Source organism: Chlamydotis macqueenii, chromosome 6, assembly GCF_036417535.1.
Source record: "Chlamydotis macqueenii isolate bChlMac1 chromosome 6, bChlMac1.mat, whole genome shotgun sequence".
Taxonomy (NCBI): domain Eukaryota; kingdom Metazoa; phylum Chordata; class Aves; order Otidiformes; family Otididae; genus Chlamydotis; species Chlamydotis macqueenii.
The window spans coordinates 43,672,723-43,696,988 of NC_141561.1; the positions used below are offsets into that span (position 1 = coordinate 43,672,723).

A 24,266-nucleotide genomic window follows, 5' to 3' on the forward strand; every position below is an offset into this window, starting at 1 on the left:
GAAATCCCCATGGGGAGCTTGCACAGCGAGCATCAGGGCACTGCAGTGTGGCTACCTGTGGGTGCATGATGGGGAACTCTGCCTCTTTCCCATCATCTTCCCCCTTGCCAGGACGTATTTGCAGGCTGCATTGCCCTGGTGCAGAGCACGTGGCGTGCTCACAGGGGATAACGCTGGAAGGGCCCATCGAGGCTAATCCCGCTGCTGGTACCAGCAGACAAAACAGCCGCCAGACACCCTCCTGGGCACGGCAGGACAGTCACCTGCAGTGCTGTGCTGCCAGCAGTCCCCATGGCCCTGGCCCAGCCTGTCTGCATGTTCCCAGGCAGTCTGACCTTGGGGAAGGCTTGAATGGGAGGCCCTGTCACCTGGGGCTTCATGGAGGAGCTTTCTGTGCTTCTCTCTTTGCAGAAATCCTACAGAAGCAAGGTGAAGATTAACATTTGCCAGAGCAGCCAGCAGCTCGAGCTGCAGATGTCGGGGCATGGGCTGCAGCCACAGCTGGAGTTCAGCCCCTCGGTGCTGGAGCTGGGACCATCGCTGCCGTGCAGCCGCGGGGCAGAGGGGACAGTGGTGGTGAAGAACCCGTGCGATTTCCCCATCGAGTTTTACTCCCTGGAGTTCGACCAGCAGTACCTTGCTGAGGAGCAGGTGAGAGGGAAGGTCTGGTCCCATGGGCACACTCCCGTCGCTTCCTAGCGCTCCAGCCTTCCCAGGCTCGTGCCAGGGGGGTGGAGGCAGTCCCCATGGCAAAGCCTGGTGGCATTTCAGGGTTGGCCACCTCTGCTGGCAGGTGTGTAGGGGCTTGGATAGTCCGTGCCGTTGGGAGGAAGGAATGAGGGAGAAGATGGGTTGGCTGGGGAGTCTATTCGTGTGATGAAGGTCAAGAATCACATCCCACCTACGTTTTTTTTTCCCTATGCACACAGATCCTGCGGACGCTGAAGGATTACGATCGCCACAACACCTTGTTGCTGCCACCACGTGCCCCGGGTGAGAAGCTGCCCCCAGAGGTGCTGGAGTACTATGAGGACCAGAAGAGGCTGGAAGAGGAGCAGGCACAGTCCAGGACTGGGGAAGCAGCAGGCCAGGACAACGGTGAGGGATTGGCATTGGCTCTCCTGAGTGTGGCCACAGCAGGGAGCTCAGCCCACACACCCTGAGCTCCCCATGACCTCGTTGTCCATGGAAAGCCCATGCTTTTAGCAGCTTCCCATTCCCTAGCTTGGTGGAGGAATTTCCAGGTGGAAATCTGTGGCTTGTAACACGCATCCTCTGCCAGCCCTGAGTGCAGCCAAAGCAAGCTCGTATCTGCCTGCCGTGGACTGGGGCAGTAGTCAGGATGTCCCCTTGTGTCCCTCATCCACAAAGAGTAGGATGGGATGAGTTCTTCAGACAGTCGGACCAGGTCTAATACCACCGGCTATGTCCGATTTGTTTCTTCCCAGCAACAAAAGCACAAGCTCAAAATTCCCCTGAGGGCAGCCAGAGCCTGGACAGACTTCCCTGTGCCTTGGGAGTCTCCCTCCTTGGGCAATTTTGTGTCTTTTGCATGTGGCTGTGCAAAGTGTCAAATGGCAAAGAGCAGATGCCTGAGCATGTTCACTCTCTTCTTCCCTCCCTGTGTCCTTCCTGCTGAGCAAACTTTGAAAGTGTCCGGTCTCTGTCAGCTCAAGGAGGGAAGCACTCTGCTGGGATCATTCACACCATCTCATCCCACAGCTCGGTCGTTCCCTCCTCCATTTTTGATGAAAGCCAGTCCAACAAGGTGGACTCTAAAGCTGAATGTGGAGAAGAGGAGGAGGAAGGCGTTGAGAAAAGATGCGGGACAGATAACAACCCTAAGCTCGTCACCTGGTTTATGTCCGTTGTGGCAAAGGGGTCTCAGTGGAGGACTTGAGTGTCAGCTCCATCACTTCCCTGCAGCCTGGGGCCACCTTCACTCCTGTAGGCCCGGAATGCGCTCTTCTCTGGGAAGTCTGCAGGATCCCGGGAGGAGTCTGGGGCAGGGACAAGGGAGAGGCCAGGGAGGTTTTCCCCAGCTTTGCCACATGAGCATGTTTGCCCCCAGGAGCTGCTGGGATCAGGATGATGCTGTTCCCTTTGCTAGGCAGGGCAGGGCAGGGCGCTCGCTGTCCTACGTGGCATTGCAAGCTGAGTTGTCTTTTGGTGACCTCCTGAGGTCAAAGGTGGGAACTCTTTGTAAATGCTGTTCTGGTGAATTCAGAGCCCGGCCAGATGTCCTGCTAGTAATATTCCTCAAGCATCCGGCTTTTGGATAATGGCTTGATCTTCAGCTTGCGATCTGCCTTGGGACTGAGTAAGATGCCTGGTTCTGCCTGTGTCCCCTTACTCAGCAGGACCTGAGACCAATCTCCCATGACGACAGTTCATGAAAGATTTGGCCCAGGCCTTTCAGGCATTGCTGGCTGCTTGCTTTGTTCTCTTTCTGCCACCCCATTCTGCCACCCCATTTCCTGTACCCTGAAGAGGCACCTTCACCAGCATCTAGGGCAGACCCTGATCTGCACAAGTCTAAAGGAAGGGCATGGTGAGATCTTGGGTGTGACGTTGGTTTCAGCAGTCTCCTCTCCCAGGACCTGAGGGGATGGGAGGATGATCAGGATGACAGGTAGGCAGGAGACCGACTTTTCTACCTGCTTCTGCACAGGAGAGCATCAGCAAAGCACCGCCAGCAGCAAGGAGGCAGCGGGAGAACTGGACAACAGCCCTGTCACTAAGGCCATTGCCCGCCACCTTGGCATCGATCTCTCTGCAGAAGGGCGCGCAGCCCGAAACCGGAGAGGGATCGTCGTCATCGTCCATGGGGCACCCCTGACAGGTACGTGAGCGGCAGGCCGTGGCTGCCAGGATGGGGGGGCAGCAGGAGAGACATATATCTCCTGGTGGACCACGGTGCTTGGTTGACCAAGTGAAGTGAAGCAAGGTGAGCCACAGCTCTGCTGGTACATGAAGCAGCCTCAGGCCTTCGCCTAGCTGATGCAGGTGGTGTGGCTCATCTTGTGTCCCTGCTAGGAGCTGGGCTCTCGTTCCCGCAAGCAGTGTGGCCATGTTCCTGTTGCTTTGTGGGACCACATTGCCTCGGGTCCATGTTGCCTCGTGAGAGCAGTCCCTAGCCCACACTGACCCTCAAAGTGTGCCCAGAGGTTGCCTGAGACAGCAGCGAGCAACACAGGCTAGCGAATAATAGTCTGTGTGGTGGTGGGACAGGGCTGGAAGCAGTGTTCTGGCCCAGGGTCGAGGTCACCACAAGGGACAAAGTCCTCAGCTGAAGATGAGGTGGAGATGATCCACATTTCTAACCATGCTCAGGCTGCCTCCCTCATGGTCTCTCCTTAAGGGGCACGTGCTTTCCCCCTGCCCTTGAAAATGTGAAATACTTTTTGGGGCATTTCCAGAGCCTGTCCCTGACAATGCCTCATGTGCAAGTGTCACCAAGCAGTCTTCCTCTCTCTCAAGGCAAGACCACGGCAGCGGTCGCGCTGTCCAAATACTATGGCGCTGCCTGCTTGTCCATCGATGCCGTGGTGGAGGAAGCCATCTCGAAGAGGAGCAGCTCAGCAGGGCTGTGTGCCCGGGAGCTGTGCATCAGGGCTGCCATCGAGCAGAAGAGCCGCAAGGAGACAGAGCGTGCGGGTAAGGAGAAACGCTGGACCCCCAGCAGCGCTTCAGAAACCCACCATGACCATCCACCTCCCTTGCTCCAGAGAAGCAGCTTGACAGCCCTTGGGTCTCTTGGGGAACATGGCTGCAGCGTGTAGAAATGCAAAGCCGTTTCTTCAAACATCTCTGGGTATTAAAAAAATTCTCTATTTTCCGGGATCCGGCAGGGGCACTTTTCCTGCTCCTGAGCTTCTTGGCACCGGTTCCTTTTTCTAGGAGCAGTGAAGCACACTTGTTTGTGTCTTACTGAGAGTTCTCCTGTTTCCTCAAAGCTGAATCCAGCTTGCTCCTCAGGGCCATCAGGCAGATCTGCTGCCCACTTTAAGAAGGAAAAAGGTCTCTAAAGTGGCTCATGAAGCATTAGACGACTGACTTTGAGTGTGGCTTCACAAAGATGAGAGGAAGGGAAGGATCACCTTCTGGGGCAGTTTCAGATGAGAGAGATGCTGCAGATGAGCTCTTTTCTCCAGAGATGTTCCTATACAGGCTGTCAGGTTAGGCAGCTGGTGCCAGTTGTGCTGTTCTCCGTTGTGAGACCGGAGACTTTAAGGAAACTTTATTGGGCAGCTGGTGCCCCAAGCTCTGCAGGGTGAGGCCAGACCCTGTCTGTGGTGGGGGCAGTTTTGCGTTGCTCAGCTTTGAACTTGGCTGGGTTGGGAGCTGGTGGAAGGAAGAAGGGCCTGGGTCCCCGGTGGGGTTATCCCATGTGGAGGATTTAGCTCCAGCAGAGATGGGTGATGCAGCTGGGGCAGGGCTGCGTGTTACGGTCTCTATCTGAGAATGTAGGATGGGGGCAAGGTACAGAAACAATAGTCCTGGAGGACAAATCCTTGGCTTGACCCATAGGGGGAGTGACTGTGGAAAAGGTGTTACTTGTGTGCACGTTTGTTGGGACGGACACAGGGCTGTGAATTAAAAGCTCTCTAGCTTTCCAATCTAGTTTCAGGTGGTGTGCTTTCTCGTGCTAATAAGAGAAGCAGGGAGGGAGCTGCTTCTGGGAGCAGTGCTGCCAGTGCCAGGCAGGCTGGGGGACAAGTGCTGTGTCCCTACCAGGGCACAAGGCTGTGCTCATGGAGGTGCGAGGTGCCTGCTTGCTCCCCACAGCGCCCGTCGCCAGCCCCACTGAGCCGTTTGTCCCCTCCACAGGTCAAAACGCAGATGCCTCCCGCCGCCGGCAGTTCCGGGCCCATGGCAAGCGCAGCCCAGACAGGAGCCAGTCGCCCTCTGCCAACAAAGTCAGCCTGCAGTCTGTCGGTTCCCAAAGCTCTGCAGCGGCCAAGACAAAGAAAAAGGAGCGCCTGTCCCAGAAACAGCATGTAATGGACCTGACAGGCTCCCGGGTGAAGCGTGATCGGCACAGCTTAGTGCATGGCACCTTTCTGTTGCCTTTGAGAATCATAGAATCTTAGAGGGGTTTGGGCGGAGGGGACCTTTAAAGGCCACCCAGCCCAACCCCCTGCAGGGAGCAGGGACATCTCCAACCACATCAGGTTGCTCAGAGCCCCGTCCAACCTGGCCTTGAATGATTCCAGGGATGGGGCATCCACCACCTCTCTGGACAACCTGTTCCGATGTTCCAGCGCTCTCATCATGAAAAATGTCTTCCTTCTGTCTAGTTTGAATGTCCCCTCTTTGAGTGTAAAACCGTTACGTGTTTTCCTGTCGCTACAGGCCTTGTTAAAAGTGCAGGGGCTGCTTACCGTGGCGGGGCTCTGTGTCACCCAGAGCCTGGTGTGGGGAACGATAGTGCAGAGAGGCAGCTGGGCAGGTTGGGGATGGCGTGGGGTGGGAACAAAAACCTGTGTTCTGCCAGAAAAACTCGACTGAGTCGTATGGTTTGTTGGCAAAGTGGCTGCAGGTGGTGAGCAAAGCTGTGGGACGCTGTGCCAGGGGCTTGCAAGCTTGGGTCTCTTGTGGCCAAGGGATGTGACCCCCAGGGTTGTCCCCTGGAGCTGCTGGCCTGCCCTTTGGGTCTATTGTCTTGCGAGCGAGAGACCTGAGCTGCAAGCCCAGCAGCTGGAAATGTTCAGGGGGTTCCAAGGTGGTTTATTTCTCTCGTGGTGTTCAATGTTGCAGGGCTCATTGAGTTCTGAGCTCAGCTCAGCCCTTCCCTGCGTTCCTGCGCAGCGATGGCTGAGCATCAGTGACAGCGCAGCGGGAGAGCTGGGCGTGATGAGCTGCGTGCTGCCTGAGGACTTGCTGGTGGCCATCCTCTCGGAAAGGCTGCAGGTACGTGGGGTGGGGGCAAATGATACGTTCCTGCTACAGAGAGACAGGCGGTGAGGTACAGTTTGCAGAGGAGGGGATCTGTATCTGCTGTTGGAGAAGTCCTGGGCTGCGTGCAGGCACGCCTGGGTCAAGCTGCAGATGCTAGAAGCCGGCAGAGCGCAGGGAAAGATCAGAGCTTGTCTGAGCCGATGCTCTTGGAACGACGACGCGCTGCCCTTTGCCGTTTGGGCTGACTGAGTAGCTGAGAGCCCAACGCGTGCCATCGCTGACTTTCTCTTCCTTTGCCACTTGATTCACAGCTGAGCGACTGCTTCCAGGGAGTGGTGTTTGATGGCCTGGAGACCTGCTTTGCATGCAGCACGGCATCTGCGCTCCTCTGCCTGCTCAAAGCTGTGGGAAATCGGCCTCACATCTATTTTGTGAACCTCTTCCGGGATTATGCTTCTTTGAAAGCCAGGGAGACAGCCGCGAAAGAGCAGGAAGGTAAGAATCTTCATCTCCGCGCCTTTCCAATCTTCTCTCAAGCCCTCAACCTTACCCGTGTGTATCTGTGTCACCAGCAGAGCTTGTAAGAAACGGTTTTATGAATCCTTCCGCCTTTTGCCTCAGTGTAGCCAGCACTCAGCTCACAGTTGCTTAAACACAGCAGAGCTGAGGCTGTAAGATTCCCCTTGGTCTCTGCCATTAAAGCTTGGGCACAAGTGCAAGCTGTTGTGGCTCAGTAACTACCCACCCTCCAGCTGTCCACAGCGCTGGTGCACGTGAGCCAGGCAAGGTACAGGCGACAGTTTGGGGGATTCTCTGAACGCTGGAGCAGGGATATGAGCTCCCCAGGATGGCCTGGCAGGATGATAGGCTGGGTCGGGACAGAGCTGTGAATCCTTGCAGCTCCTCCAGAACTTGCAGTGGCTAATGGTTTCACCTCTGGTCTGTGCTGAAGAACGGGAGCGGGAAGAAGCTGCCAGGAGGGAGGAAGCACGTCTCTGGGAGATGGATGAGGACGAGTACGATGCCCTCATGGAGGAAGAGAAAACTCAATTTAATCAGAGGCTCCTACAAGCCCGGCGTGAGAGGAGGAGGAGGTCTGTAAGCCTTCCATGGACAACTCCCCAGGATAGTGTCCCTCAGGGCCTTCCCTGCTCCAGAGACCTTGGTTGAGCTAAGAGGGCTTTCAGAGCAAACGCCAAAAGTGTCTATTCCAAGCCGCACAAGGATGGCCAGTTCCACCTCCCTGGCTCCCGACAGGGGAGGGACTTTGCGCTGGGAGAGAAGAGAACATCTTCTCTCCGATTCAGCAGTGAGCCCTCTGGCGTAGACGCTGGCTGCAGGCAGCTGGGCTCTGTGCTTGCCTTGCCGCTGCACCCACAAGTGTCTCTGAGTTAATGCTGTGGATGGCCATCTTCTTCATCCCCCTTCCTCACCAAACCAGAGGGGCTGTGGTGTGGGCTGGTGTGAGGTGCAGCTGTGCTGCCTTGGTGTAGAGAGCAGTCCTGCTGTAGGTGAAGCCCGTGCAACGCTGATCTCCCAGGGTTTTCCTGACTGAGCGCCGCCAGCCATAGAAGCTGGTGTCTCTTCGGCTCCCCTTCGCCTGCAGCAGCAGGGGCGCCTGGGAGAAGCTGTGATCCAGCAAAGCAGCCCTGTCCAGGAGGATGCACAGGGGAAGTGTCAAACTGGGAGGGGGACCTGCTTCAAGTGAGCATGCGTTTCAGCTTTTCTGTCAGCACAGGCCCCAGTTTGTTGCTCTGGGAGGAGATGGCTAGGGCTGCTTCCAATCTTGATTTCCAGGAGAGACGGCACAAGTTTCCCGTGGTGACGGCTGGGTTCCAGCAGGAAGCCTGGTTGATGAGAGCCTGTTTTGCAGGAGGGGAGTTACCTTTGCTTTCTGACTGATGTGAGTGTCCTCAGTAAGGAGCAGGCTATGCCCAGGGAGAAGGGCTGGATAAGCCTCGTAGGTGTTGGCGCAGGGATAAGGAGGCGTTAGTGATTTGTGAGCTGGTTGAAACTGGGAGAGCAAGAGAGGGCTTCTGGCATCAGTGCGCAGAGATGGTGGATCCGTCCTTGGCAGTGTGCTGGAGGGGTCCAGGTGGACCTGATTGGAGAAGCAGCACAATTTAGACTTTAGGACAGCAAAGCCTAGATTTGGCTGGCCCTGGAGGACCCCTCTCACCTTGCCGCCCTTTGGATGTTCCCAGGCTCCCCAGGTTGAGGGAAGTCCATGGCGATGGCCTAAGAGTTCTGTCTGGCCTCAGGGTCAATGAATGGCGTGCAGGGCCAGCTGGGATTGCAGCGAGCCCACATTTCTGGTGGTGACTCACAGGGCTGTTTTCTGTTTGGCTTCCTGAAGGGCGATGGAGCAGCCTGACGAAAAGCACCGTCAGGAGCTGGAACCCCTGAAGGAGGAACAAGAGCTGGAGAATTCCAAGAGGAGTAGGAGCGAGCTTGGAAAAGACCAAGTTAACGCTTCAGGGAAGAAAATGCAGCCTGGAGTCAGACAGGTGGGTGGCTGTGTTTGTAGAGATGAGTAAAAGCCCTGGGGAGCTTCTTCCCACGGAGCTGTACCATTCCCCGAGAAGCCAGCAGCCACACGCGGCGCTGGGCCCAGGAATGGGCCTGAGTGAGTAACACGTGGGGTTGTGCTGGGAAACAAGAGCCGGTGTTTGCTCATGCTGCTGCTTCGCCAGGGATGTTTTCCCATGGGTTTGCTGGGGAGCTGCATTTGTGGGATCATGCTGCCTTTGAGTCTTGGCTTCACATAACTCCAGACATTCACTGTGAAGCCCTAGATAGTTTTAGTCCAGCATTTCTCCCCACTCTGCACATGACTTACACCTCTGGGCCATGATCCGTCTGGGATGGGGTGTCTTTTGCTACATGCCTGGCAGGAGATCCCGCCAGGCCTTAGGTATTCAACCAGACTTCCTCAAGTGTCAGCCAGGCACAGGGACGCTCAGCACACCAGAATGGAGCCCAGAGGACTGCACAGGAGTACGGAGGTGTTTTAATTTCCTGGTTTGGTTCGGAGAAGCTTTTCTACTTTTCATCTGGTGGGCAGGACTCCCCATCAGTCTGGCACTGGGGAGTTTGGTTTCAGTTGAGCTACCCTGGGTACCAGCTGTGTTCTGGATTGGGATTTGTGGAGCACCCAGCACAGGTCTCAGGCGAGGCTTGGGGTGCTGTTGCAAAGATCATCACTGCCCTGCAGCATCTGAGTTGGTGCTTTGAAATGCTCACTGCTTTTTCCTGCTCCTCCTGCCCAGAACACGAACGCATCCGCCAGCAACACCAGCATTTCCACCAGCAACCAGTTGGATGCCACCAAAGGGGTAGACAAGAGAGGATCTGTAAAGAAGCACTCAGGCGCTGTTGGGAGTGACAAGGAAGAGAAGAGAAAGCAGAGCAAGGTTTCCCTGATGGATGCCTGCCCAGCCGTGCGTGTGCAACACTCAGACGCAGAACAGGGGGCTCTGAGTGACAGCGAGAACTTGGCCCTGAGGTTTAAGATCTATGAGGCATCGCAGAAGTATGTGGCGCATATCTTGTCATTCTGGGACAGGGTTCAGGGTATCCTGCTGTCCCCTCTGAACCAAGCGGAGGTGCGGCACAAAGCAGAAGCCCGGCGCCAGCCTGCCTTGAGCCACGGGAGCCAGCAAAACAGAGGGAAAGAGCATCAGGTGACACTGGAAAAGGAGTGCAGGAAGAAAGAGCGCCTGGAGAAAGAGGGTGTGAAGAAAGAGCGCCTGGAGAAGGATTGCTCCAAGAAAGAGCGCGTGGAGAAGAAGCGCACGAAGAAGGAGCGGCTAAAAAATCTGGAGGCTCTTGAGGACTCCGCGTTATCTGAGCTGGAAGGGGAAGGTGCAGAAGGGTCATGCAGAGGCCAGCGTGGCAGGGTGCCCTGCTTGACCATCGAAGCACTGGGCTCAGAAGATGTGACCAGGAAGATCCTGGAGAGCAGCAAGCTGCCAGTGGCAGAGCAGGTAAAGCCCTGTGAAGCTCAGGTGCTGAGCCTGCCATGCTCTGCCCTGGTGCATTGCATCCCACGGACAAGGGCACAGAGCCTTGTCCAGGCCACTGTTCCACAACGGCTCCGGAGCAGCCCCGTGGCTGGAGAGGTTCTCACCATCCCTCAGACGGGTGCAAAGCGGGAGTGCTCTCTCTTCAAGCATCCTGTCCGTTCAGTTTCCCAGTGTGGAAATCATTCCAGATGGTTCCAGGGCAGGGCAGCTCATGGTCGGTGTTGCCTTCAGCTGAGTCACTCAGAGGAGAGATTTCTCTCTAGGTCTCAGCTGTAGGTCCTGGCACTGCTCTGGAGCCTGCCCAACCCACTGGGCGTAAAAAAGCACTGTACTCCCTAGAAATAATAATTTTAAAAACCCCATTGCCAAAAGCTCAGTGCCTTTAAGGAAGTGGGAGGTTGAAGGTGATGGGAGTATAAAGAGAGTTTTGTCTTCTGCTTTAGATCTTGGATGAGCTGGGACTGGGTCCCTCTGGGCCTCCCATTCCCCCTCCTGCTTTGTACTCCGTGATCCGCTACCCGGAGAAGCGAACGGCCCCTGCAGCAGGAGAAGCCCTCCAGCACTTCCAGCTTGTTGTGCCAGAAGGTGCTGTTGCGGAAGGAGAACAGGCGGTGACTGTAAGTGTCGTGGATGCCCCCGCTGTGCCCGCAGTGAAGGTTTCAGGGCAGGGGCCAGGCTGCATGGGGGCACGGGGGGCAGGCGAGATGGAAAAGAATCACTGTGGAAGGGCGGTCAAATCATGACGGGGCCACGTGTCTGCAGGCATCCCTTCTGTCTGTCCAAAAGAGACAGCTGTGCTGTCTCTCTGCTGAGAAATAGGATGGTTCTTTATCATGAGAGAAAAGAGCCACAGCTTTCTTTCCAGGGTGGGATGTCTCCAGGCAGGTCTGACCTCTCTCTCTCTTCTCTCTCTCCCCTTGCTGTTAAGACCTCCAAGAAACAGGTCACTCCAACAAGGGGGCGGTCGAGGAAGGAGAAAGCTGTGGGTAGCCCGAAGACTCTGAGGAAGAAGCGCAGCTCCAGCCGGGGCAGCAGAGATCTCCAGAGGCCGGACACAGGAGCACCCACATGTCCTCCCAGGTTGGACCAAAGTGATGTGGACACGGTTCCATCCCCAGGGAGACCTGTCAGGCGAGCTGTGAGGCAGGAGGTGACCCCTCTGCTTCGCAGCCATCTTGCCAGACAAGGTCCCTCATCTCCAGCTCTGCAGGCACCCTCGGCCGGTGCCTCCATGGCATGGCAAGTCCACAACCCTCCGTTCCTCATTTGCTTCTTCCCAGTGTTTGAAATCTCCTTTTTAATTGCCAGGCTGAGCAGCTGTCGGTGGATAGTGCCTGCCCACGGTGAGGTGCAACTGAAGGTCCACTTCAGCTCCACGGAACTGGGCCAGTTTGAGCAGACGCTGCATTTTGAGATCCTGGGGACAAAGCGTCTGTACCAGCTGCCCTGCAGGGGCACCTGCCTGTATCCCGCCATCAGCCAGGACCCGCGGTAAGGCTGGCGCGTGGGAGCCCTCACGCATGGCTCCCCCTGAACTCAGAGCCAGGGCTGCCCCTTGTACCCCTGTGACCTTCTGGCTTGGGCACAGCGTGCTGCCTGAGCAGCCCAGCATCTTCCCGTGCTTGGAGCTGGGAACCAGTCCTGGTACCTCAGCCACCCAGAAGGGTTATGGCTTTCTGACCAGGTTTCCTACCTAGGAGCATCTCACAGCTCCTCATTCCCTGTTTCTCTCCCCAGGCTGGTGTTTCCCCACCAGAGGGAGAGCAAGGAGGATGAGGACATCATCTCCAAGAAGTATGTCATGGACACGGGTGTTTTCCACTTTGGACCGCTGCTGTGTGGGAAGCCAAGAGACGGGTACGTGCTCCCAGCCCTGAGTTAGCAGCTGATGCTCACACAGAAGGCGGAAGAAGCCATGTGCCTGGCATACTGTTATTTTTCCAGGTGCCTTTCCATTTAGATTTTGTAAAACGCTCTTTGAGTGCGTGACTGCATCGTCACACCTCTGGCATGGAGGCACCAAGTATAGGGGCAGACATCAAAGCAACGCAAGGATGAACCCATATTCCGTGCAATGTGCCCCAAAGTGATCCTTTTTCTTAGCCTGCTCGTGGGAACATGGTCTTCCAGTGCAGCCTGCCGCTGCCCGGACACGGTGCTTTCCTCAAGATGTGATCAAGGCTGTGGTCCTGGCACCTCCTCTGCAGCCTTTTCCCCTTTTGTGGACAGGTACAAGGAGCTGCGCTATCCCAGCAACTGTGAGAAGATAACCATCCTGAACGTCAGCCCCTTGGAAGCAGAGGTGCATTTCTCCTTTGAGCGCGATCTCCAGGAGAGCACGTTCCTTTTAGAGCCTCCCAGCATGAGGCTGCAACCGAACGAGAAGCAGGTAGGAGACAGGCAGGTAGGACAGGCAGCGGTGGCAGTGCCCAGGAGCTGTTTCTCTTGCTGACTGAATGCTCTTGTGTGTTTGTTCTTGCGGGGACGGGGCTAGGAGCTGAGCGTTTGGGCGTACCCCACTTCAGCCGGCCTGGTGGAAGACAAGCTCATCTGCTGCGTTCAGGGGAACCCAGAGCCGGTGGTCTTCCGCCTGTGCTGCCAGGGGGTGCAGGTGGAGCTGGGGGTCAGCCCCAAGGAGCTGTCGTTCAACACGCTGCTTCTGCCCGGGTCAGTCACCCCACAGCCCCTCGCCGGGGACGAGAGCTGTCAGCCAGGGCTGCTCCAAGTTCCATTCAACTGCAAGACTAACATGCCCATCAAGCAGCTGGTGCTGAGTGTCTCTTTTTGTCTGCAGGAAGGACAATGAGACCCTGGCCCTGCAAAACCGCACACCGCTGCCCGTGGCCTGGCGGCTCATTGGGCTGGAAGACCTGGGCGAGGACTTCTCGGTGTCAGAAGACAGCGGCATCGTGGGTCCCCACACGGAGTTTGCTGTGCAGCTGCGTTTCAAGGCCACAAAGGCTCTCAGCATTCTGAAGACCATCCAGCTGGAGGTGAGGGGGACTGTGCCCTCCCTGGCAGAGCAGGGCAGAGTGATCAGCCCTGTGCTCTTAGGGATGGAGGCTGCTTGAAGGGTACCCTGCAAAGAGGGCAAAAGGATGAGCTTCCAGAGATTCTTTCCTTCCTGCACTGCTGGGGGGCCGTGCCCTTAGCAGCAAGGGGCTCTTGGGGACGAAGTGACTGCTCGGGTGCCCTGGTAGCTGAGCTCCATGGGGCAAGTATATTGGGGAGTCAGGAAGAGATGGGCCTGACAGGGACAGGGGTGCTACGACCCCAGCTTCTGCTGCCTCCAGCTGGGTTTGCCAGCACACGCGCTGCATCCCCGGGCATCCACGTCACCCCAGAAAACCAGCCGCTGCCTCTGCAGGGCTTACGGCTGGGTTATGAGGCTGCGCCCTGAGCCCGCGCTACAACCACCTTGCTGCTGTGCCAGGTTGAACGCTGTCCTTGGGTTGTCCAGACTTTGGCATGCTCGCTGCACCCGTCCTGGCCTCTGTCTGGGGCTCTTGACAGAGAGCGACAAACTCTCACCCTGGGAGGCTGTTCCCCATGGTTTCGGGGATGCATTTCAGTGAGGACGCTGGGTGATTGAAGAGGAGAGGGTTGGTTGTCGATGCCCCCTGCTCTGGGACACCTCACGCTTGTGGTGGCTTTAAGATCCCTTTGCTTCCCAGGGTGCTTTAGCAGCCACGCGGCTGCTGGCGGAGAGAAGAGTTGGGCTGACAGGGTTTCTTACTGCGGCAGAACCCCGCTGGGTCAGCCCGGGAGATGAACAGGTTAGGAAAGCTTGTGTGCTCACAGCGCTTGTCACGCAGGGGAGGCCATGGGGGAAGCAGCCTGTAGAGACAAGGACTCAGATATTGTCTAGCAAAAGAATGGAGGAGAAGGGGCTAAGCAGTGCTTGTTTCTTGTCACCTCAGGTTTCAGATGCAGAAGACATCTTGGGGGTCGTTCAGACCGAAAACATCAAGATCTCCGCAGAGGCCTGCGAGCCTGCTCTGAGCACCAGCGTTTCTCAAGGTCAGGGGGTGCCCCCGAAACAAAGTAATGCGGGTGCATGGCAGTGCCTTTGCAGATGGGCAACCAAAGCACTTCTCCACTGCTGCCAGAGCTGGGCGCTGAGGTCCCCCAGCGTTTGGGTGCGGGGTTGTCCCTGCTGGGCACGTTTGGGCAGCAGCCCCTATGGCCATTCATCACGAGCACTCCCCAGGGCTGTGGTGTGAGGGGTGGGAGGGTACAGGTGGGTGATGGGCAAGGGAAAGGGACCCCAGCCAGCATGATGGCAGGGGACCAGCGGTTCCTTCCCGAGCTGCTGGCTCTGCTTTGGTGATCAGCCCCTCCACTGTCTCTTCTCTCTCCTCTGCAGAACAACTGGGCCAACTTCCAGTCAGCGAAAACCATCAGCATGGCCCGTGCCAGCCAGAGGAGGTCAGAGAAGAGCATGGAGGTGACCTCCAAGCCCCACCAAGTGTGCAGAGCCAGGGCCGGGCTGCAGCTCTCTATCCGGCTTGGTGGGGAGTCCGGCGTATCCCTCTTCGGCCTCATCCTCCTGCCCAAGGCACAGGGACCCCTCACCATCACAGCCGGCGGCACCACTACCTCCGTCCCCTTCAAAAACCTCTTCCCGCAGCCCCTGGCCTTTCCAGACCCAGTGGAGCACCTGGCCTTCACCATCAGGGGCCCTGAGAGCTGGCGCGCCAGGAAGACCGCCTCCATCACCATCTCCTTGGAGGGCGGCCTGTACGCTGACGAGGCCCCTTTCACCAGCAAGGTGCTGCTCTCCTGCCCGGGGAGGGGCAGGCATCTCCTGGGTCTACCACCTCAGGGGCCTCCCCCCTCCCCAGTGACCTGTGCCCCCTTGGGAGGTCCCTGGACAAAGCTGCCCCTCACCCATAGTCTATTAAAAGAGTTCTCATTGGTGTCTATTCATCTTAATTTAAGCTGGATCCATCAAATTAGTGGTTGTAAAAGTAGAGTATGTTGCAGAGTTGCATTCTAATAGAGAAACAATTTGGGACTTAGCGGCCAGAGATTAATATTGCCCATGTAGAAAATCAGAGCAAAGAAAAACACACCTTGATTTCTGGCAGCTGAGCTGGGTGCGCTGGGATGCAGAATAACACCAAGTCCTTGACTCCCTGGCAGCAAGGGTTGACCGGTAGCGAAAGCCCCAGAGCCCTATTGCTTCCTGTGACCATCCCGAAAAACTGTCTTTTGAGATCTCGTTGATCTATGGTTGCTTTTCAGCATGTTAGTCCTTCATGGTGAAGCGGGGCCAATCCTGGGTGCCTTGCCTTACCGTTCTGGGTGGTATGAAATGGGTTTGTTTGTCAGCACTTGCCCCCTTTTCCCAGTTGAAAACACAGCCTCTCAACATCACTTGTAGCCTTTGCGTGTCGGTCTCTTCAGGGGTTTTTAGCACGTTACTGAGTGAAGACTGAGATCAAATTTCCTTGCCAAAGGCTGGTAATGGTTTTCCCATCTCATTTGTGCAACTATCCCCACGAATGCCGTGCTGATCTCCCGAGTTCCAGTTCTTTGTGCCCTTCAGGCACTGACAGAAGGATCAAACGGAGCCGTTTCTGCCAGCGCTGCGCTCAGCCCGCGGCTGTTCAGTGCTCACTCGTTAGGCAAGAGTTTGGATTGCCATCGAGCCCTCTCTTGTGACTCCTGATGGGAGCAGAGCTGGCTTCAGCTCTTAAGAATGAAATTTGCTAACAGAATGAGCCGGTGGCTGTAGACGCTTATACCCAGCAGGACCTTCAGGAGACATTCAAGCGCAGGAACCCTTTCCACCAGCCAGGAGAGGCCAACAGAACACGCAGCTGACGGGGTGTGCCAGCCGTTCCTTGCTAACAGTCCTTTAGAAAAGGCTTTGGGGCACAGCCACCCCAACAAGCAGTTCACCAGTTGTGTGCCGCCTTTCTTGTGCACACGGGTGTGTTCATGTTTGCGTGTGTGGAAATCCCCAGGACCGAACAGCTTTTGCTGTGCAGCTCATCCAAGTGCGCTTTTGTTTTGAAGGATATCTGTATTTTTCTGAGTAGATGAAGGGATATTGTTTTGCCTGGCCATTGCATATTTTCATTTGGCCGGCAAATGAGTGCAGGTTTTACATGTTTCTGTTTCTGGGTTTCTGTACCAAACATGGAACAAACGTGTGAGGCAGAGGAGGGAGAAGTCTGGGGAGGTTTGAGAGTTCATTCTCCGGAGCCACGGCTCCCTCGTCTTGCCGTGAGGGTCCGTCCTTGGTGAGCGACAGCTACAGGGGCACGGGAACAGCCTGTTCAGCGGGAGTGGTGCTGGGTTCCCACCTTCTTGGACGGTCTTTACCGTTGCTGTTTCCTGATTCAGAGAGAGACTTCAGTTGCAAACGTGGTCCAAGCCGCGCGTGGGAGGCCTGCACGCAGCTCCCTTGGCCTTGTCACCGTGTGTGACAGTCCAGGTCCCCTTGTGCGGTGGCTGTAAGCTCCTTGAACAGCAAGGGCTTTGTCTGGAGGATCTGCAGTTTCTCCTGGCCGTGACAGCCACTCTGGTAGGACAAGCCTGTCACACACTGGACTTTTATCTGCTAGCCTGTTATTAATCCTTACCCAAACGTTTTCATTCTCAGCGCTTGCCGTCACGGATTGGTATTCTTCAGAAGAAGCTGTGTGCCTTTTTCCTCAGGGTTGGCTCTGCTGCACTGACAAGGGTTCCAGCTGATGGGCTGTGGCTCGGCTTTCTGATCTATCTTGAGACTGCTTGCTAACGAATTTTGATTGCAATTATTCATGCCAAGTGTTTTTTTCATTGCCTTTCTGCTTTGGAAGCGAGCTCCAGATTCGGGAGCTGGGGGAAACCCTTCTGTGTCCTAGAGTGTGGTGGTTTAGCCCAAGTCACCACACAGCTTCTCACTCACCCTCCCCCTGCCCAGTGGGATGGGGGAGAGAAGCTGGGAAGAAAGGAAGACTTGTGGGTTGAGATAAAAACAGTTTACTGAAATACTAAAAACTACAAGGATAACAGAATATAAGGATATTAATATCTACAAAATATACAAAATGGACAGTGTAGGATTTCTCACCACCCGATGTCCGAATGACCAACACAGCCCGTCCCGAGCAGCGATCACGAAAGGACACCGAGCAGCAAGCAAAGGGGGAGAGCAAGCCAGCAAGGGAGAGGGAACGATGCCAGCAAGCAAGAGAGGTGGAAAGAAGATGGATGCCAAGGGTGCATGCCAGAATGGAATGCCCAAATGGATGCCCCCTCCCATGGGCAACCCCCACTTTTATGCTGAGGATGACGTTCATGGCATGGAATACTCTCTTTGGCCAGCTTGGGCCAGTTATTCTGTCTGTCTTCTGCCCAGCTTCCCACATCTGCACGTTAACGAGACTTTAACGAGACTTGGCAAGCCAGACAGTGTCCGTGGTCTCCTTCACAACAACTCCTATCATCAGAGTGTGTCCTGGTTTCAGCAGGGATGGAGTTAATTTTCTTCTCAGTAGCCGGTGTGTTTTGGATTTTGTGTGCGAAGAATGTTGATAAAAACATTCTGATGATACGAGTTGTTGTTAATGAGACCAAGGACACTGTCTGGCTTTCCAAGTCTCGTTAAGGTCTTGTTAACATGTAGATGCGGGAAGCTGGGCGAAAGACAGACAGAATAATTGATCCAAACTGGCCAAAGAGAGTATTCCATGCCATAAACGTCATGCTCAGTATGTAAGTGGGAGTTGCCCATGGGAGGGGGTATTCATTTTCTGGTATTCCTTTTCTTTTTGGACATTCTTGTCGGGTATCTGTTCAGGCACCCTTGGCATTCTTCTCTCTTGCTTGCTGGCATCGTTCCCTCTACCTTGCTAGCTTGCTCTCCCCCTTTGCTTGCTGCTTGGTGTTGTTCCTGTGATCGCTGCTCAGGACGGGCTGCATCGGTCATTCGGACATCGGGTGGTGAGAAATTGTACATTGTTCATTTTGTATATTTTGTATATATTAATATCCTTACATCCTGTTAGCTTTGTAGTTTTTAGTATTTTTAGTAAACTGTTTTTATCTCAACCCACAAGTTTTCCTTTCTTCCCAATTTCTCTCCCCCGTCCCACTGGGTAGGGGGAGGGTGAATAAGAAACTGTGTGGTGATCCGGGCTAAACCACCACAGTCCTTTTGGCGCCCAACGTGGGGCTCGAAGGGGCCTCACTAGATCAGTCGTGAGATCATCAGACCTTAGTCTGAGGATCCAAGGTCAAGCCACGGTCAGTCCCGAAGGGTTGGGATAAGGACAGGTTTGAACACAGTTTGTTGAAAACAGATTTGTTACAAGTGTTCATTACGCCGGTTTGGTCATCGCTGGGCACAATGTTGTTTTATTTGTTCTCGCAGTTGTTTTTAGAGCTGTATTGGATAGCACCCTACTTGCCGTATTTTCTGTTTGTCGGTGTTTGTGCACGCTTTATCAATGCAGTTTGTTGGATTAAGATTATGGTTGTGCTGTGCTATGCGGCACTGATTTGTTTAGTGAGATTGCTGGTAACAGGACCATTTTCATATCTGTACTCAATGGCAGCGGGCAGTGCGCAGAGCGAGGAGGCAGAGGCAGCTCCACCCGGGTATTTCGGGAGCCATCTTGTGGGTGTTGTTTGGAACTATACCTGTTGTTTTGTTCCGGGAAGCCAGGCCGCGGGGGGAACATCTGTTTACAGCTTTCCCCCCCTCACCAAGCTAATTTCAACAGCTTTTGAGAATTTTGAATACCCTTTTGATACCCCTACCACCATGTTCATGGTGACAAGTCTCTTGCAGCTATCTCAGATCTTGATATTGATTAGGTTTAAACGATTTTTAAAAAGTATTATGGCTCCTCCAACCCCTGCAACAGACACTGTGGCTACTCCAACTCCTGCTACAAATGCTGCAGCTACTTCAGCCGCTGCGGCAGGCACCGTAGCTACCCCAGCCCCTGCTATGGGCACTGCGATTGCTTCAGCCCCCATGCCAGACACTGTGGCTACTCAAACTTCGGCAAGCAGTACCAAAAAAAACCGAAAAACCAATCATCCACACCAGTATCAGTTGCCCCTGTACATAAGAAATACACCAAAAAATCAGTTCGCATAGTGAAAGATGATGATGAACCAGGCCCATCACATGATCAGGGAGAGGCAGAAGGTGAGGTAGTCACCCGATCACTATCCCTGAGTGAGCTGCGAGATATGCGAAAAGATTTCAGCCGTAATCAAGGTGAGCAACTTGTCACCTGGTTGCTCCGATGCTGGGACAGAGGGGCCAGTAGCCTGGAATTAGAAGGCAGGGAAGCCAGGCAGATGGGATCTCTGTCTAGGGAAGCAGCCATTGACAGGGCGATTGGAAGAGAGTCAGCAGCCTGCAGCCTCTGGAGGCGACTCCTGTCAGGTGTGAGGGACCTTCCTTTCTTTAAGGAAGATATTGTATGCCACCCAAGCAAGTGGACCACCATGGAGAGAGGTATCCAGTTTCTGAGGGAATTAGCTGTTCGGGAGCTGATTTATCATAACCTGGATGACCCACGGACATCCGTAGATCCAGATGAAATTGAATGCACCCGACCCATGTGGCGGAAATTTGTACAGAGTGCACCATCATCGTATGCCAACTCACTGGCAGCAATGAGTTGGAAAGATGATGAGATGCCACCAGTACGTGCAGTGGCTAACCAGCTCTGACAATATGAAGACAATCTCTCTTCCCCAATGCGGGCCTGTGTCTCAGCTATAGAAAGACTGACTGAGAAATCTGAAAGCCAGTTTGAAAAACTGTTAGAAAAACTATCTGAGGTGTGTCAGAAACTCGAAGATTCTTGCTCCCCACCTGCACGGACTAATATCTCAGCTATTAGAAGAAGACCTCATCCTCCTCCTGCTTAAGGGAGACGGTACACCCGACGAGATGACCTATGGTTTACCTTGCATGACCAAGGAGAAGATATGAGGAAGTGGGATGGAAAGCCCACCTCAGCCCTAGAGGCACGTGTACGTGAGTTGCGAGGTAAAACAATCACAAAGGGAGGTTCCTCCAGGCAATTTGCTGCTCCAGTCTCCAGTGGGCAGTTCCCCAGACAGCGTAGAAGGGCTGATCTCACCTCTGATCCGATGGAAGGGACTTCTGATTCATATTCACAGAAAGTGAATAGAAAATATTATAAACAGGACTAGAGGGGCCCTGCCTCCAGCCAGGCGGAGGAGAGGGACAACAGAGTTTATTGGACTGTATGGATTAAATGGCCTGGCACATCAGACCCACAGAAGTATAAAGCTCTAGTAGACACTGGTCCACAGTGTACCCTAATACCATCAAGCTATAAAGGGGCACAACCCATTTGTATTTCCTGAGTGACAGGAGGATCCCAAGAGCTGACTGTATTGGAGGCTGAAGTAAGTTTGACTGGGAATGAGTGGCAAAAGCACCCCATAGTGACCAGCCCAGATGCTCCATGCATTCTTGGCATAGATTACCTCAGGAGCGGGTATTTCAAAGACCCAAAAGGGCGCCGGTGGGCTTTTGGTGTAGCCACTGTGGAGACAGAGAAAAATAAACAGCTGTCCATCTTGCCCAGACTTTCAAAGGACCCTTCCGTTGTGGGAAAGCTGAAGGTTGAAGAACAAAAGGTACCAATTGCTACTACCACGGTGCACCGGCGGCAATATCGCACCAACAGAGACTCCATAATCCCCATCCTCAAGCTGATTCGTCGACTGGAGAGCCAGGGAGTGATCAGTAAGTCCCGCTCACCCTTTAACAGTCCCATATGGCCAGTGCGAAAATCTAATGGAAAGTGGAGGTTAACAATGGACTATCGTGGCCTAAATGAGGTTACACCACCAATGAGTGCTGCCGTGCCGGACATGCTAGAACTTCAGTATGAACTGGAATCCAAGGCAGCCAAGTGGTATGCCACCATCGATATTGCCAATGCGTTCTTCCCCATTCCTTTGGCACCAGAATGCAGACCACAGTTTGCTTTCACTTGGAGGGGTGTCCAGTACACCTGGAATCGACTGCCCCAGGGGTGGAAACACAGCCCCACCATTTGCCATGGACTGATCCAGACTGTACTAGAAAAGGGTGAAGCTCCAGAACATCTGCAATACATTGATGACATCATCGTATGGGGCAACACAGCAGAAGAAGTTTTTGAGAAAGGGGAGAAAATAATCCAAATCCTTCTGAAAGCTGGTTTTGCAATAAAACAAAGCAAAGTCAAAGGGCCTGCATAAGAGATCCAGTTTTTAGGAGTAAAATGGCAAGATAGCGTCGTCACATTCCAATGGATGTGGTCAACAAAATAACAGCTATGGCTCCACCAGCTAACAAAAAGGAAACACAAGCCTTCTTAGGCGTTGTGGGTTTCTGGAGGATGCATATTCCAAATTACAGTATGATTGTAAGCCCTCTCTATGAAGTGACTCGAAAGAAGAATGATTTTAAATGGGGCCCTGAACAACGACAAGCCTTTGAACAAATTAAACAGGAGATTGTTCATGCAGTAGCCCTTGGGCCAGTCCGGACAGGACAAGATGTGAAAAACATCCTCTATACCACAGCCGGGGAGAATGGCCCTACCTGGAGTCTTTGGCAGAGAACGTCAGGAGAGACTCGAGGTCGACCCCTAGGCTTTTGGAGCCGGGGATATAGAGGATCTGAGGCCCACTACACTCCAACTGAAAAAGAGATACTGGCAGCATACGAAGGAGTTCGAGCTGCTTCAGAAGTGGTTGGTACTGAAGCACAGCTCCTCCTGGCACCCCGACTGCCAGTGCTGGGCTGGATGTTCAAAGGGAAGGTCCCCTCTACACATCATGCAACTGATGCCACGTGGAGTAAATGGGTTGCACTGATCACACAGCGAGCCCGAATAGGAAAGCCCAATCGCCCAGGAATCTTAGAAGTAATCACAGATTGACCAGAAGGCAAAGATTTTGGAATGCCGCCAGAGGAAGATGTGACACGTGCTGAAGAAGCCCCACCATTCAAGAACCTCCCAGAAAATGAGAGGCGATATGCTCTGTTCACTGATGAATCCTGTCGTATTGTAGGAAAACATCGGAAGTGGAAAGCTGCTGTGTGGAGTCCTACACGACGAGTGGCAGAAGCCACTGAAGGCCAAGGTGAATCAAGTCAGTTTGCAGAGGTGAAAGCCATCCAGCTGGCTTTAGACATTGCTGAACGGGAAAAATGGCCAAAGCTCTATCTCTACACTGACTCATGGATGGTGGCAAATGCTCTGTGGGGGTGGTTAAAGCAATGGAAGCAGAGCAACTGGCAGCACAGAGGCAAACCCATCTGGGCTGCCGCACTGTGGCAAGATATTGCTGCCCGGTTAGAGAAGCTTGTTGTAAAAGTACGTCACGTAGATGCCCACGTACCCAAGAGTTGAGCCACTGAAGAACATCAAAACAACCAGCAAGTGGATCAGGCTGCTAAGATTAAAGTTTCCCAAGTGGACTTAGACTGGCAACACAGAGGTGAACTATTTTTAGCTCGGTGGGCCCATGACACCTCAGGCCATCAAGGAAGAGATGCAACATACAAATGGGCTCATGATGGGGTGGATTTAACCATGGACACTATTGCACAGGTTATCCACGACTGTGAGACATGCGCTGCAATTAAGCAAGCCAAGTGGCTAAAGCCTCTGTGGTATGGAGGACGATGGCTGAAATACAAATATGGAGAGGCCTGGCAGATTGATTACATCACACTCCCACAAACTCACCAAGGCAAGTGCCATGTGCTTACAATGGTGGAAGCAACCACTGGGTGGCTGGAGACATATTCTGTACCCCATGCCACCACCCGAAACACCATCTTGGGCCTTGAGAAGCAAGTTCTCTGCCGACATGGCACTCCAGACAGAATAGAGTCAGACAATGGGACTCATTTCCGAAACAACCTCATAGACACCTGGGCCAAAAAGCATGGCATCGAGTGGGTATACCACATCCCCTATCACGCACCAGCCTCTGGAAAGATTGAACGGTACAATGGACTGCTGAAAGCTACACTGAAAGCAATGGGTGGTGGAACCTTCAAAAACTGGGACAAACATGTAGCAAAAGCCACTTGGTTAGTCAACACTCGGGGATCCATCAATCGAGCTGGCCCTGCCCAATCTGAACTTTTACATACTGCAGATGGTGATAAAGTTCCTGTGGTGCATGTAAGGAACATGTTGGGGAAAACAGTCTGGGTTATTCCTCCTCTGGGCAAAGGCAAACCCATCCGTGGGATTGCTTTCGCTCAAGGACCTGAATGTACTTGGTGGGTGATGCGGGAGGATGGGGAAGTCCGATGTGTACCTCAAGGAGATTTGATTCTAGGTGAAAATAGCCAATAATTTGAACTGTATATAATCATGTCTGTAGTTCTTTTATGTTCTCTCAGAGGTAGTGCAGCAAGAATCATACTCAACAGTGAAGAACAAGCTTCGATGAAACCGAGCAACGCGCAGCAGTGATGGAGTCAGAACTGGCGAACAACAACTTCCTCAAGATCAACATCTTCAACCCGCAGACCATGGACGTGATACACCAGCCGCGCCAGAGGTACCAGCTACGAGTTCCAGATGCAGTATGTAACAACTTCACACTACATACCATCTCTCCTGCCCTGAGAGACTGCTATCACAGATGGGGCCCAAAGTCATGGACCAAATCAACTCAACAGACTTTGGAGGGATAGCTCATAGATTGAGATAGCGATATCTGTGTGTATATCTATAAGCATGATGTAAATGGTATGGAATAAGGGGTGGATACTGTCCTGGTTTCAGCAGGGATGGAGTTAATTTTCTTCTCAGTAGCCGGTGTGTTTTGGATTTCGTGTGCAAAGAATGTTGATAAAAACATTCTGATGATACGAGTTGTTGTTAATGAGACCAAGGACACTGTCTGGCTTTCCAAGTCTCGTTAAAGTCTCGTTAACATGTAGATGCGGGAAGCTGGGCGAAAGACAGACAGAATCCAAACTGGCCAAAGAGAGTATTCCATGCCATAAACTTCATGCTCAGTATGTAAGTGGGAGTTGCCCATGGGAGGGGGTATTCATTTTCTGGTATTCCTTTTCTTTTTGGACATTCTTGTCGGGTATCCGTTCAGGCACCCTTGGCATTCTTTTCTTCTCTTTTCTTTTCTTCTCTTTTCTTCTCTCTTGCTTGCTGGCATCGTTCCCTCTACCTTGCTAGCTTGCTCTCCCCCTTTGCTTGCTGCTCGGTGTTGTTCCTGTGATCACTGCTCGGGACGGGCTGCATCGGTCATTCGGACACCGGGTGGTGAGAAATTGTACATTGTTCATTTTGTATATTTTGTATATATTAATAT

The 24,266-nt window shown here is 53.7% G+C and overlaps 1 protein-coding gene across 1 annotated transcript in view; it reads left to right on the forward strand.

The window, feature by feature from the left end:
- LOC147600343 (axonemal central pair apparatus protein HYDIN-like) overlaps positions 1-15,367 on the forward strand; it is a 33,242-nt gene extending 17,875 nt beyond the window's left edge. Inside the window, exons 17-38 of the mRNA XM_086751233.1 lie at positions 412-651; positions 930-1,098; positions 1,641-1,826; positions 2,666-2,842; positions 3,481-3,657; positions 4,831-5,024; positions 5,761-5,913; positions 6,213-6,396; positions 6,854-6,995; positions 8,258-8,408; positions 9,171-9,584; positions 9,660-9,887; positions 10,370-10,582; positions 10,855-11,057; positions 11,235-11,417; positions 11,664-11,783; positions 12,156-12,315; positions 12,421-12,597; positions 12,725-12,919; positions 13,847-13,954; positions 14,293-14,697; positions 15,281-15,367. Coding sequence (XP_086607359.1) covers positions 412-651; positions 930-1,098; positions 1,641-1,826; positions 2,666-2,842; positions 3,481-3,657; positions 4,831-5,024; positions 5,761-5,913; positions 6,213-6,396; positions 6,854-6,995; positions 8,258-8,408; positions 9,171-9,584; positions 9,660-9,887; positions 10,370-10,582; positions 10,855-11,057; positions 11,235-11,417; positions 11,664-11,783; positions 12,156-12,315; positions 12,421-12,597; positions 12,725-12,919; positions 13,847-13,954; positions 14,293-14,697; positions 15,281-15,367 — 4,266 coding nt within the window. The remainder of the gene's footprint in view (positions 1-411; positions 652-929; positions 1,099-1,640; positions 1,827-2,665; positions 2,843-3,480; positions 3,658-4,830; positions 5,025-5,760; positions 5,914-6,212; positions 6,397-6,853; positions 6,996-8,257; positions 8,409-9,170; positions 9,585-9,659; positions 9,888-10,369; positions 10,583-10,854; positions 11,058-11,234; positions 11,418-11,663; positions 11,784-12,155; positions 12,316-12,420; positions 12,598-12,724; positions 12,920-13,846; positions 13,955-14,292; positions 14,698-15,280) is intronic.
- Positions 15,368-24,266: the final 8,899 nt, after the last annotated feature.